We start from the raw sequence: 15,406 nt of genomic DNA on the forward strand, positions 1-15,406 counted from the left end.
AATCAAGTGTTATAAAATTCTAATATCCGATTTCTGCTAGTTTTATATGTCAAGTGTTACTGTGATGCTAATGTCAACTTAAACGTAGGAAGAAAAGAGGAAAAGTAGATGTTAAACAATGAGAAGACACACACAGAGCCCTTAAACAATGGCACTCTGATGGGACTGAGAACACTCGTGGATTAATGTGAAAAGAAATGACCTATCACAGAGAGGAATTTGGAGAAATGTTGCAAAACAAGTTACTTGAAACCATGCTAGAACACATTAACAGCAACAGGAAAGCAAGATCTTTGTTCTGGACACAAAACCAAATTAAACAAGTTTGAATTACATGGCCATCTTCACAAATCAAAACACTCATCTATTGTAAATGGAAATTCCTTCTATGAAAGAAAAGTAGCCTATTAACATCAGGTACAGCAAATCAGAATAAATGCAATGTTAAAACGGCTCGTTGGAGCAGCATGTTAGTTCGCACTCAGGAAATTGATCTCCTGCTTCAAGACAAGACTATAACAAGAATTGTTTCAGGGAAATTCTTTTCCATTGTGAAGTTACATCATTGCAGGAAGACTAGCAAAGTCAGCAGTAAGTAACATACCTTTCAGACAGAAAAGAACTTTCATGAGGAGACCTTAATATTTGACATGTCTGTAGGCTGGCAACAGATGATGAGGGTAGTTGACCCGACTGCAATTTGTCAGCATCAGATAAATTTGCATCAATTATTACGTGGCTGTCTATGTATTTTCTTCCAATTTTCGTCCTCAGTACATTCGTCAAAATAACTTTGGGTTGCCTGCCATATATATATATATAACAGTAAATCATAAATACTGCACTGAAATCTAGAGAAAGAAACTTCTTGTTAAATTCATGTATCTTAGAGGCTTGATAATCAACAAACATCATTACTTTCAGTCCCTTCGAGACACAACAAAATCCCAATGAGGAACTTAAAATCTAAAGCAAGCAGATAAACACAAAAAAGCAACAAGAGACGAGGGTAAGAAATGCTAGCCATACAATTTCACCTTAGCCAGATACAATTCACACTGCATTGCTCTAACACATCATCTAAGTATTGTTTAAAAACTAGTAAATGTTTATCTCCAAATAGCTTTCATGCAATATGTGTACACATTTCTCAAAACTATGGAGCAAACAATCTTGATTTTCCTGTGAACAAGAAGCCTTCAGTAAAAGAGACTGAATTTTCTCAAGCACTTAGTCAACAGGTAGAAAAGTAGCGCACGCACAAAAAAGGTAGCATTAGATTTTGTTCCTGTCCTCAACTTCCAGGTGGCATTCTACAGAATAGCAAAGCTCAGAAAAACATCTGCAAGCATTAGAAGAGAAAAGCATCAAAAATAAACTAAACAGAAATATGAAGATGCAACTGCCCACTTGAGCACAGATGTGTAAGAGCAGCACAACTTATTTCATACAATGCCACTGCAGCCAGCTTGTTGTACAGCCCTTGATTTACCCACTTAGTTTCTCAAACTGGGATTTAAAATCTACCACTTCCATTGCAATTTATTTTGCATTAGGATGTACTGTCATGGCCTTTTTTTGACTCTGTTATGAACAACGTTGTCTTTTGGGTATCAACTGCAATACCTAACAGAATTCTCCTGTTGTCTGTATTCATCCACAAAGCACACTCCAGCACAGACTGCATGACGTCTGGGGAGCACTCAGATCTTCTCTTGCACTGAGGTGTAAATTTGCTTTTAATCAGGAGACCACCTTACAGACAAGATGTTGCAGAGAAACACCAGTGATAAGCAATAAGGATGTGATTGAAAGGAAAAGTCTAATATAGACCACCACTGTAGTCTGGATGTAACCTCCAATACAGGAAGCCCCTAAACTGTTTATCAGCAGCAGCTCAGAAAGAAAACTCAGTGAAAAGCATTCACTCTAGCCATACTTTTCCCTGGGTATCTGCAACTGACCACTGCTTGTGAGGGGAGGAAGATAATGGACTTTATATGCTTTTCTTCTGACCCTTTATGCCAGTTCTCATATTTTCATGAGCAGTCTGAAATGGTTAACAATGAAAATACACCTTGATGCCTCCTCTGAGAAAAGAGGGCAGTTAAATGCAAGTGTAGTCTTTTCACAAGAATGAAAAAAAACACACAACCACATTTTGAGAGTCCAACGGCTGAATCAGAATTAATCAGTCTTGTCAGCACAGGACCATCTAGAAGCCATCTGATCAGAAAACCCACTACAAGCATGCCTGGCACTCTCTCTCAAAGATTATCAAAAGGAACCAGGTACAAGGGAATTCAATCAAGTCAGATGACATGAGAATAAGAATATAGTTCATGAACAAGACAGCTGTGGTACAACAAAGAATACTTTCTCATGAAAAATCAACTGGAAGAAAAATTATTTTGTTTAGTGACATGAGGCAAAGACAACGTACCTTTGAGACAGAAAAAGGCTTTGGAGAGTAGGGTTTAAAATGTGCCATATCTTTAGGCTGGCAGCAGATGATGAGGGTGGTTGGTCTGACTGCAGCTTGCCAGCATCAGAAAAATTAGCACCAGTTTTAGGTTGTGCCTGTGTGTATTTTCTTCCTATTTTCGTCCTCAGGACATTCGTCAAGATAACTTTGGGTTGCCTGCCATACATATAATAATAAATTAATAATAGGGTGCCAAGAACTTCTTAAGTCACATGAATTCAACAAAGCTTTTCTCTGAGTTTACTGTGTCTGCATCATACCTTACATCTTCAAGTAGAATTAAGTTCACTTCCCTGACAATTTACAAAGCAGTTCTCTTTGGAGAAGAGGAATCACAAACAGATCTTTTGATCAGAACAGCCTTTCAAGGTTTCTTCTTCTGGCATCAGTCACTAACACATCCATATGTGATTCTGAAGAGGTAAACTTTCAGTGCAAAAGCATGGAAATTTTGGTGTCTTTTTATTGCAAAATATTGGAAGTAGTCACTATGGTCTTACAAACTATTCTGAAAGCATACACTTGAGCATTTGCAGGACATGAAAACAAGCACTCATTGTGGCATCTTATTTTAGAACCATGAATATTATTGGTTCCCATATCAAATTACATTGATTTTGCTGGGGGGGGGGAATATCAAGAAGATAGTACAGTCTCTCAGTTTTGAAGCTCCAACTTATTTCTATTGAATTTCCCTAAAGAAATGACATACAATTATGAATTACAAAGTTAGTAAAAACTCTCTATTGAAGTTCTTTAAACAAGTATCTATACTTTGCTGATTCTGCTAGACTGGTACTGAAGTCTTCACATAAAGAATTAATTCTGCAGCATGGCCAGTAATTTGGACAGTTTTCTTATAAGCCGATAAGCATTACATATCACAGACGATTTGTCAGGATTGACATCATTTTCAAACAGATGAGAATTGGGCTTGTTTTCCCAGGACTGGCCCTAAGAGGACACTGAAACTGAGGCTCATGTGTTGGTTTTAAAAGATTACTGAGGCAAGAATTGCTTTTTCTATTGCGTGTCTTGCATAACAAACTAAATTGTTCACGTTGTAGAGCAAGAATCCTTCTTTTACAGCTGCAGAAAACCTTTTACTACTCGCATAGCTGTTACATGCATGCTACAGTGACATTTCTTAAGCTAATACCTCAGTGGGCTGACAACTGTGAAAGCAACTTTTAGGAAATTATAGTTGTCCCACTGACATGCTGCATTCAGCTCAACAGCATGGTTACATGGTATCTAGTGGTAAACAAATAGGCATGGCATGAAAACTGCTGAAGAACAGATATGCTTGAACCTAAAGAAAGATTTGGCACTGCCATGCTAGTGGAACATGTTGAACCTTGGGCAGACATTTCACATAATCCTTATATTTTGCTCTTTCAGTAGTTGCTGCATGTTGAGATTTCTTTTCCCTGGTTACTTACTATGTTAACAAGACACATGACCCCTCATTGAACTTGAAAAGACAGTAAGGGTCCTAAGCACAGCTTGGAGAACCTGCATATAAGCTATGAACGCTGGTCAATCTTATCCGATCTCTGCATCACTGAATGCCATAATGTGTATGCAATGAGTTGCTTTCTCTGAGCTCTTCTGTGCATTTCCTAGACCAATGGTCTCCAAACTTTTTTTATCATGCACCCCATCAGTAAAAGTATTTTGAGCACGCACCTTCAACTTGTTAATTATAATTTATATAGATGTACTAATATTATGTACATTATAAAACACAAATAGAAATTTAAGAAAGGATGTGATAAAGATGAAACAAACATTTTAGTTATTAATTGTACGAAAAGTATTTCCTTCCTGCACCCTGATGGATTGTCTTGCACACACCACACCTCGGAGACCACTATCTAGACAGTGGATGATAAACCTAAATGGTTCCCATTCAAAGCTAAGTAACTTAAGCTCAAGTGAAGGCAGTTTCCTCCACTCTCTGGGCTTCTCTTAGAAGTTTCCCAAAGAAGAGCTAAGCAGTAAAGAGCTAAAGTTTTGTCTCAAAAAAAAAAAAAAGCTGAGCAATTAAAAAAACAATGCTAGGTTAAGGCACTCTGATGCCAAAAATCTGGACAGAGGAGAAAGAGTGTTATGTAAGGGATGGGTCCTTTTAGCTGTTGGAAAAACAATCCAGGATTTCTGAAGTGAGAGATTGACTCTATGAAGGCAATGAGAAGTCATATGTGCAAAGATGGTCTCATTAGAAGACTGACCTAGACCACCTAAAGAATGTTTTAGGCAGAGTCAGGAAGAGGCAGGTATACATTTGTTCTTCTACCTAGACCTGTATATACTCTATGACTAGTAATACAAAGAACTGTTGTTTTTAAGAACCTATTACAGTCTGAGCATGTGCTTTGAATACTGTAGACCTAAAAAAAGTTTGTTCTACACTCCAAGGATCCAGAGACTGGATTGTCATTTAAAGATACACTTTAACTACTGAAAAGCTTAGAAAGTAAATACAGGTCACGAGGGACAGTTTAGTAATGCTAATGCCTTACATGGTGGAGCCCAATTGTAGCAGCCTAGTGAGCACATACCAAGCCTGCAAAGTGTTCTGAATTTAGCATAGGAAGCAAGAGACTTATTTTCTACGGAAGTCCCCACTAAGTCAGAAGTTCTAGCTTTTTTCCGGGCTTCTCAAATGTTCAGAGTTGATACATTAGCCATAGTTTAATATGTCAGAAGGGCTTACAGTGACCAGACTTATACATCATTTGTTGTTTGTCCAACTGTAAGGTATATTAGAAATAAGGAATATATAAGCAATATCAAAGAAAAAATAATATATACATTTAAGAAATGTGATAAAAATTCAAAATTCAGCTACACAAGAACCTATTAGACTGTTAAGAAAATTTACAACTACTAAAGCAGTTAAAGGCAAATTTCAACGTTGAAGTCATCAAGTGACTCGTGCAAATTCATCTTATGAAATTAGACATTTACTCTTGTGCTTTGATTTCCTCCTTAAAGATAAGGAGGACCCTCCAACCCTTAAAGATAAGGAAGAACCTTCAACAAACAACAAGGAAGAAAACAGTATACATTTGGCTATTCTTAAAGATGTCAGTGCCAGGTGAAGGCATCACTTCTTATGTGGCACCAGTTTTTGACTGAAGACCTTGACAGGACAACTGGTTATGACCTGACCTTCAGAGCTGTACAGTGGCTTCAGAGCTTACAATGGCTTCCCTTTCTAAAGGAGGAATGGCATCTGGCAGCATTTCTTGAAAAATCATGTCATTAAGACTGGACGTAGAATAGATTCAGGAAAAACATCTGCACTTAAGCCAGCCTGTACATCTGTAAACGACAGTTGGGACACAAATCCCTAAATTACCTGTTAAATTGTCCACAGAATAAAGTGAGCAGGTCATGCTAAAGACATTTCAAAAGATAAAAATTAGTGTCAAGCAGAAAAAAAGCAAGCAAAGTATACATTAAAAGCAAGTCCCACCAGCAGACCCAGCAAGTAACCTGCACAACAGTAAGACTGGAGGCATCTTGGTGAAGGAAAACCGAAGGCAATTATTTTTGTTTCTAAAGCAAGCACCCACTGTACTCCCTCTTATCTACCTCCACAAAACAGAAAAAATATAAGCAAAGGTAATGAAAACATACTTACATATCTAAGGATGGAACAGACGAAAAATATATATTATGAAAAACACTGTTAGCTGCTCCTGGTAAGTCTCATATCACTTTTCACAGACAAAAAAGGATTATCCTACCTTACAAAGCACAGGACCAAAAGCTATTAATTGTTTGCACCCCTTTGGGGAAAATGTTTGACCTCTATTTCACCCAGTAATCAGAGTTGCTAGATCCAGTTCCTTTCCCAATGATCATATTTGTGTACACACCAGGATTGTACCCACTGGCTCCAATTTTCTCAAATTTGTATTAGAAAGTGATCAAAGTGAGACCTGGAGGCTACTGACTCCTTTTGGAGTAAATTATTATTAATTGCCTACACCACCATCTTCATGTCTACATTATTCTACTAGTAAACCCAAGTTTGGGGAAATAAATATTTTGACAGTGGGATGCCACATGCCACGTGAGAGTCACTCCGTCAGGTCCCATAAAAGCTGAACATCTGTCCTGGGTTTACAGAACAAAGCCACAGATAGACTTGATGTGTATTCAGCTATCTGAGCTTCTGCAGCACGTGCACAGCTCAAGAGGTCCTTGGCCTTTCAGAGCCCAAAGGAATAACGTGATGCACTATCATTAACGGGAAACTCTGATTGCCACATTCACTGACTACACCCTGTTGAGAAGAAAGCCTCTGGCTGTCCTCCTCCTACTTCAAGGCCCTGACCTTTCATCAGCTGATTAGAAGTCAATGTTTTAACAGCAAACATGAACATCCTTACTAACCTCCTTGCTTTGCTGAAGCAGGAAGTTATTACTGCCAAAATGTGTTTGTCAGGGCAAGGGGAACCAGTATGTAAATAATTGCCACAAAAACCTGACTGCTAATGGGTCAGTACTTGATTCAGCCATGACATGCATCACAATTAACATTTAAAATATTGAGCTGAAAGAATCACACACACGTCTTTAGTTAAGTACTCTTCCCACCCTTCCCCTAAAGAACACCTGACAGACAAAGAGGAGAAGCTTGAATTTCAAAAGTGTTCTATTTTGTTTCTTTTGTTTGTTTGTTTTTATTTCCCTCTGTTTCCCTTTTGGAGAATGCAAGAGTAATACAGCTGAGGTAAGTGGACACCTCTAAGCTCTATTGCCAGGTGGTGATAGCTGCCCTTGAAATAGTGTTATCCCCTTCCTCATCAATGAAAAAAAAATTGTAAGTGGAATACAAAACATTAACTGACCAATTACATAAATACCATACCTAACTTTCTGCAGTGACACTAATAAATTGAACTATTCATATTTCATGACAGTCCTAATCTGTTTTGTGACACAATCATAGGAACATGTAAGATACCTCCAGCATATAAGAAGGACTAGGGAACTAACCTGCCCCGAGAGCCCTGTCTGGGATCACAAACAAATCACCTGACAGTGACCTTGCACAAGGCCATGAGCAGAGGTGTTCAAGTGAGAGCAGCTGTGGCTGCTGCTTCCAGCCCCCATGGTCTCACATCACAGCAGGACTGACAGAAGCAATCAACTACCAAATTTTGTAATCCAGAACTTCAGTTAAAAACACAAGTGAAGGTGGGTTTGTGCTAATACATCCACTTTGTCCTGTCTGACTAAAATTAAGTGGCAATAACAATGCTTAACCAACACTTTAGATGAAACATGCCTCCCTAAATATTTGAGATTAGCTACTACCAATAAAGAAGACTTTTTAAAAAATCAGGACCTAACAGGAATTTGTCAGTAAGACTTATTTCCTGCTTTTCAATGCAAATTAAAAATTTCTCATTGGGAAGAAGGAACAGATAAACTTTTGCATTAGAAAGATTCTCAGCATGCCACTTCACACTTACCTCTTCTGAGTTTTGTCAGTTCTCAGACTTTAGCTCAACAAACACCACCTCTTTAGAATCTGTGTGCTCTTTCTACTTATTATGCAATGAGGTCAGTGTGTCAATTTTGACTTACTGAGAAACACTGAGTACCCAAATGGAATACTCAGAACAAGCTTTATTGCAGACAGTAGATCAAGTTTATTTTACAGAGAACCTCCAGCTAGTCTCTAGACACACATCTTTTTTCAATGAAGTGAAAAATGCATGGGTTTAATATCTAAATAGTTACTGTCTCTTTACAGTCTAAATCATTTCTCACTAACATGCTGGTAAGAATTTTGGTAAAAGTGATGGAACACCTACAAATGCTACTTGAAAGTCTCTCACATACCAAAATTAGCATATGTAACAGATCCAAAGGTAGCTTTTTTTTTTTAAAGCTCCTCAACATTGAAAGGTCAGTTCAAAGTTTACTGAAAGACCTTTAGAGATTGATATCAGATATCAACCATTTCACAGCATAATTAAAACTCAGGAAACTGCAATTACCATAGCTTTTAAGTTCTGCTAGGTCGACCCTGTGAGCCACTCCCTCAGTTAAAGTTACTGAGAGAAGCATTTCGAGGTAACGACATGTAAACTGACAGCTATGCCTCTGCGGAGGTATGAAAATTAAATTCAGAATCTTTTATAAGTTCAGCTCTTCCCCACAACAGTTTGGAGCATTGTAAATATAAAGACTAGTCTAAACAATGACTATTCATAGGTCACAAAACCACTGAATTCAGTAGTATCAAAATCACCTGCTGTCATTAAGCATTTTCATTACCTGTGCACTTTGTTTTTAACAGCCCCTCCTGACAAGAAATCACTTACAGTCAAGTTAAGTTCCAGTCAGAAAATGGGGCAGAGAATGCATACTCTTATTTGTTTAGATTTAAATGATTTGTGGAATAACAACTGCTTCATTAAGATAAATATAATTAATTTCATCATGAAGTCATTACACTTCCTAGCTGCTGTCAATGAATCTAATTCTACATTTTCATTTATCAACTATGGCACTTACAGCTTCAAAATTTTCTTGGATAAACACTTATCTAGCTGACAGGTTCACAGAAGATTATTTTAAATAATTTGCCATCATCTCAAAGAAACCAAGAGATTTGCTCTTGGCAACAGAGCATAAAGAAGTGGCACATCAGCAGTCTAATTTACTTACTTGGGTGTCTTGACTAGACCATAGAAGTGAAAAACCTCTGGTTTTTTACTGCCTTCCCCTGCTAATCATCATATTGCTTGGGTTGTTTGGTTTTTTTTGGTTACTTTTTAAGAGCTGATAAAGCCAGCTTAATGACTGCGGACTACAGAGAAAAAAGTGACGAGCAAGAGATAATCTGGGAAGCTTCTTAAATATCTAAAATATCTAGGGCTAGAATGATAATTTACACTTAGAGAGTAACAAACACCTTTCAGGATTCCAAGCCGGTCAACAAGCAGTAATTCCTCTAGTAGGTGTTGCATTCCCATTCTGATGTTGCAGCCTTGTGTTGTGTTAAAGACAAAGTTATGGTTGCTTCATAATCCACAATGCCATTAAATCACTGAAACGTGATTCTCTGAAGGTGGGCTACCTAACAGCTTGAAAACCATCTTTGCATGACACAAATAATTAGCTAGAGACCAGTGATACCCATCTTCAGGAAAGATTATGAAACTCTGAATATACAAACAGAAAAGAACTACTTTTGAGAAGACTTCTTACCCAATCGATTCTTCATCATTAGAGCTGTGTCTGTCGCAGTCCTTTTGCCTTTTTCCTTTTGTGGAAGGCCCTCTGTTGTTGGCACTTAATTTCCACTGAAATAAAAAAAAATAAAATTGGCAGGTTCCAACAGACATAAATATTTCATAATGGATATTACACTAGAAAAAGGGAACAATGCCAGACGTTGAAACACCACAACTGATCAAATAAAGCAGAGCCACAAGGAGTGTATACAACAATTTTGCAAAGAATGAATTTGCTTGATTTAAAGCACCCATGTACCACCTGACCTTGAATGGAACTTTTTTCCTCCTAAAGAAATTTGACAATACAGGACAACTCAATTATTTCCCTATTTAAAGGAGAACTATTCCAAACAGGGACTTAAATATTCGGCGTGTTTTATGTAATCACAAATACACAAGATAACCTCTACTTTCTTTAACTCCATGCATTTAACCAAATTATATTCCACTCAAAGATATAAAATTCTGAGAATGAAAAGGAATTTGAAGGTTTGGTACTTGGGTCGCAAAACCCACAACAGCAAGACTTCACTTTTTCCAAATTCTCTTACCTTACCAGAATTCACTTGTATTTTCAAATTAAATAAGTGAAGGCCCACCAAAACATACAGTTATTTCTGCAATTCCAGAAACCTATCTCCCTCTGCCATTACCTCCTCCTAATCTCTCCTCACTTCTAATATAAAAGATAATAAAGCAAACAGATGTTTGAAAATTATCTCAGTCAGGCTGAAAACAGATAAACTCATCTTCATTTCTGTTTAAGCGTGGAATGACAGGACAGCTGAAAAATTCATGCCCACACATATTTTACATACTTTAGTGAAGTCTGAAAGGTGCATCCCAAATCAATCTTTTCCCTACCATAGGGGCTGACTCTGTAATGGAAGATACCCTCATTATTAAAACAGCTGGCAGCAAGAAATTGCCTTAAAGGTGCTCTCCCCTCCTCCTACCTTCAAACATAATCTAGTTCACCTCATAGCACTGGTCTTCAAGCATGTTAGAAACCTATATGCTCAAATCACTGAAAGCTGCACAAAATCTCTCAAACAACATGGAGCAAACTCTGACAACACTAAATATAACCTGGACAGACCTTTGTATTGATAAAACAGTAATATTTCTTTTCATTATGATACCTCATGAGCAATCTTTTCTTTTAAAGTAGAATATAAAGACTAGTCAGTGTTTAAAGCATACGGAGTCCTTTACCGCATGGAAAAGTCTGAAATATATAGACACAAGTAAGAAAAATAAGAAATGGAAAATTAGACAATATACAGGAAATAACAAGAAAAACAAAAGAGTTTTCAATTCATCCAGTCTAATCACTGTTTTTTTAAAGGCAGAGAGAAAGACAGGAAGAATTCCGCACAAGTGCTGTCTGGCTCTGCCCAAGAGCCTGCTGCTTGTAACCACAGGAGGCATTACTTCCAACTTCAGAACCGGACTGTAATTGGATGCTCTGCTCACTTAAACTATTAACAGTATAGAACACAACCACACAGTGAGTTTGTATTGCAGCATGCTCAAATGACCAGGCCTAATAAGAGACCTGGGTCACATTATCACCACTACTGCAAGTCAAAAAAATTCCTAACTTCTCTCACTAGGTTTTTAAAACTCCTCTATGGGGGAGCCTGTTTGTCCAGCTCCATGATTCGGAAAGCACTAAAACCAGCAACAAACTCTCAATGCTGAGCCGAAGGAGTCAAGAGTAACAAAATATGTTTCCAAAACTTGGCATTTTAAAAATGCTTACTGAACTTGGAACAGATTTGTAGAAGCAAGTATTTGTTTCTATATGTGACAGAGATGATCAAGGCAGTCATTTATGCTAAATGCCATATAAGTACTCTTAAAGTCTTTTGGTCTTAATACTGAAATCAGTTATATCTGTATTAGCACCTAAAATTCTGTCAAAATTCATACCGTATTTAATACATTCTCTTCAAGTTTAAGCTCTTGGATACAAATAATTACTAACTGAAAACTCAATGTAAAAATTATTTCCATATCATAACAAAAAGTTTGGTAAGTGACCTGAATATAACCTAAAAGTTCAGGAATCAGAAGACAATTAACTAAAAAAAAAATATTATATTTGCCTTTAAATTCATTATTTTCAAGATAATTTCAAACTACACCTAAAGACCAACTCTGCTTTTTAACGATTTAGGCTGGCAATACAGCACTGAGACTTCAATTTCTGTAACTGTATGCTTGCAGGCAGATTTCAGACCTCCACATTTGTCTCTTTCAAAGACAATCTGGGTCAGATATTGGTCACAAGGCAGCACTGAGTATTGAAAAAATCCAGCCTCCAAAACAGAACAAAAAACCCATATAACATTCTCCTATGCACTTTACACTCCAAAGAACTTCTCTTTACCTCTTTTAAAGGGTAGTCCCAGTGGTGGGAGCCTGGGAGCCTTGCCAAAGGGGACTGAACTTGGACATCCTCTGACTTGGTGTTTGTTTTCTTCTTTGGTATACGAAACTGAAAATAGATGATGTTACACACATAATAAAACTAAATTATCCACTGGAGCTGACATACTACCACATACAAAGTTTTCTTAACTGTCAGGCAAAACAACAAAGTTGCAAGGGAAGCACTGACCTGTGACTTTAGTTTAAATGCATTCCTCACTGATGCTTGATCCTAAATCATGTGTCGTATCACATGAGGAACTAGTTTTAACATATGAACTGTCTTCAAAAGCAAGAAAAAGCTCTTCCTATTTCATTAACTCTACAACTTCAAATGTGTGCCCAAAAGGTGAGAACCAATCTACTGGCACTTACAGTTTTCTTAGTTCCCTCCGATTTGTTTACACTCTAATTTAATCATCTCAGCTTAGACAATGATAAAGAGAAAACAAAATAGCTGAACATCATGATGAATGTCACACCAGGTTTGTGTTCTCAAAAAAAATTCAGGATGAAGAGCAGTTATATCTTAGATTAGTACAAGTATTTTGGTATGATAACTTAGCATCAACACACTACAAGGTACTCAAAATGGTACCAGCTATTGTTATTGCCAACCTTCGCAAAAATGGAACCAGTGTTTCGAAAGTAATTATTGAAAGATAAAGCAGTTAGTAATTTGTAGAAGTTTGCCAACTCAGAAAAAATATGTAAAAAATAATGTTCATTCACTGAAATTCAAAACAAAAATGGTCAAACTAAATTCTTACCAGTTCATAAAGGCAAGGAAAGAGGGTGACATTTACTATCAGTTAATTAAACTAGTTAAAATAGTATCAACTGAAAGAATAAAAGCGCAAGCCTTGTCATTTCTCCAAGCAGCCTGAGAAGCAAAACTTACACTGCAAATACGACCAGATCAGAATGTATCAGAGAAGGAATGCAACATTTACATCTTTCAGACAACTAAGTCTATCTCAGTCAGGAAAAAGCTGAAGCTACTCCATATGATGGCCACTGTCAAGTGTATTATGAACTTAATTTGCAAGCCGCCAGATGCCCTACCTCAGTAACGTGAAGTTACAGGCAAGGACTCTAGAACAGTGATGCTAACAACTTAATAACTGAACACAGAAACTGCATTCATTAGCTCTGTAGGTAGTCCTTCAGACAGACCATAACTGAAGCATACTGTACCATAATGAGATAATCCTTCAATTCTTGAGTTTGAATTGTGAGTGCTCTTATTCCTTCCCTACACTTCTTTGAAACAAAGATTTATTTTTTTAGTCATTAGACCTGAATTTCTATACAGTACCTCAAACTGCTTTTGCTGGTCAAATGCTGTAATAACAAATATGCCTTTAATAACAGATTCCTCAAATTATAAATGATGTAAAAGTTACGCACAGGCAACAACTTCTAATACAAGTACATCCCTTCCCTTTCAATCAACAAGGATTGAAATAGACATTTTCTTATTCAGGAACATCTGCAATTAGATTGTTTGTTTTTTTGTTTGTTTGGGGTTTTTTTTGAGAAGTGGCCTATAAACATGCTTTATCAGTCCAAATGCATTCTGCTGATCTGCACCTTAATGGCAAGGTACAAATTTCTTACTTCAGAACTCCACCTGCTGCCTGACTAGTGGTTTGTTATGAGCTTCCTAAGAACACATATTTATCTAAAATTTTAACATAAAGTTACAGAGGTTTCAGATAACCTCCGTAATAACAGATAACACTGAGAACAAGTAAGGTCAGACTCAGAAAACAGAAAGAGACAGATGGACAGACAGAACGGGATAAAAAGCACAAGATACATTCATCCGCAAAATTTCCACCTCACCGTACAATAAATTCCCAATGCTTGCACTCCTTAAGAAGATGTTGGTTTGCAGTGTCCACAATTAACTTATGGAACAAGCACAGAGTCTATATCTATTGTAAGTGCAACGTATGCAGTTGCCTCAGCTTTTCCCTAACAGAAAGTTACTAACTCAACATACACATGTGTGTACACACTCAGCAGACTCCTCATCTAAACCAAAAGTACTTTTCTGAAGGTTCCCACCTGTAGGAGCAAGGGTCAGAGAAAGTGCATAAACAAGATACTGGAAACAGCTTATTTCTAAAACACTAGACAGTTCAGAACATACCTGATCAAACCAGTTGCTGTACCTACAATTTGTTTTCACCAAATTTAGTGCTTCCATTGCTAAAAACTACTACTAATAGGGACATTTTAGAAAAAAAATAAACATTAGCATAAGTATTCTCAGAACACATCTCTACAGATAACTAAATATTATGCAGTTATGCAGCTGCTCTACTTACTCGAGCATTACTCTTAATATTTTAGATGTTAGCTTAGGTCTTAAAATATCCTTGAAAACACACTGTTTACGTGCAATCAAATGTTACTAATACATGTACTATCATGTATTAGTACATGTTCAACAGCAGACATTACTATCAACTGCTACCAGAATAAACTACTTCTCAGGAAAGAGTGCTCCAACAAAGCAAGAGCTAGATCACTGGAGAATGCATTTGGTTGTACAAAATACATCAGAACACCCTAGGATACCCACAGACTCAAAGTAAATTGTTGCAAATTGTAGGAACACTTACACTGACATGACTTGAAGATGATGTTCTTCCTTCCATGATTTTCTCTACTGAAAAAAAGATACAAAATAAGCTTAGCAATTTGTGTTTTATTTATTCAGAGGGAAGCAGGACCACAGTAGTAGGTACTAAGAAAGAACAAGAAAATAATTTTTGAGCAAGCTCACACAAAGAAAACTCATCCATAAAATGCTTTGGGTTGGAAGGGATCTTTAAAAGATCATCTAGTCCAACCCCCCTGCCATGAGCAGGGACATCTTTCACTAGATCCGGTTGCTCAAAGCCCTATCCAACCTGGCCTTGAATGTTTCCAGTGATGGGGCACCCACAACTTCTCTGGGCAACTTGTTATCATGTCTCACCACCCTCATCGTTAAAAATTTCTTCCTTATGTCCAACCTAAATCTACCCTCTTTCAGTTTAAAACCATTGCCCCTTGTTCTGTCACTACAGGCCTCGGTAAAGTCATCGGCAGCCACAATACAAGAGAGACATGCCTGAGCAAGGCTCTGGATTGTCAGCATGGACAGAACTGTTAATGAAGTTTTCACTAGAATTTATCCACAGTGAAGGCATTTACTGCT

At 37.3% G+C, this 15,406-nt stretch overlaps 1 protein-coding gene across 13 annotated transcripts in view; it reads right to left on the reverse strand.

Annotated features, from left to right (window-relative positions):
- Nucleotides 1-15,406, reverse strand: part of SENP7 (SUMO specific peptidase 7) — a 46,269-nt gene that overhangs the window by 29,894 nt on the left and 969 nt on the right. For 6 of the 13 annotated variants that reach the window (XM_072884009.1, XM_072884001.1, XM_072883958.1 and 3 more), the window contains exons 2-6: nucleotides 14,826-14,872; nucleotides 12,152-12,259; nucleotides 9,728-9,822; nucleotides 2,444-2,641; nucleotides 605-802 (exon numbers count right to left, since the gene is read on the reverse strand). In XM_072884009.1, coding sequence (XP_072740110.1) covers nucleotides 605-802; nucleotides 2,444-2,641; nucleotides 9,728-9,822; nucleotides 12,152-12,259; nucleotides 14,826-14,861 — 635 coding nt within the window. In that variant the 5' untranslated portion in view covers nucleotides 14,862-14,872. The remainder of the gene's footprint in view (nucleotides 1-604; nucleotides 803-2,443; nucleotides 2,642-9,727; nucleotides 9,823-12,151; nucleotides 12,260-14,825; nucleotides 14,873-15,406) is intronic. The other 7 variants (XM_072884018.1, XM_072884027.1, XM_072884036.1 and 4 more) reach the window with 4 other exon arrangements.

Source organism: Ciconia boyciana, chromosome 1 (assembly GCF_034638445.1).
Source record: "Ciconia boyciana chromosome 1, ASM3463844v1, whole genome shotgun sequence".
Lineage (NCBI taxonomy): Eukaryota > Metazoa > Chordata > Aves > Ciconiiformes > Ciconiidae > Ciconia > Ciconia boyciana.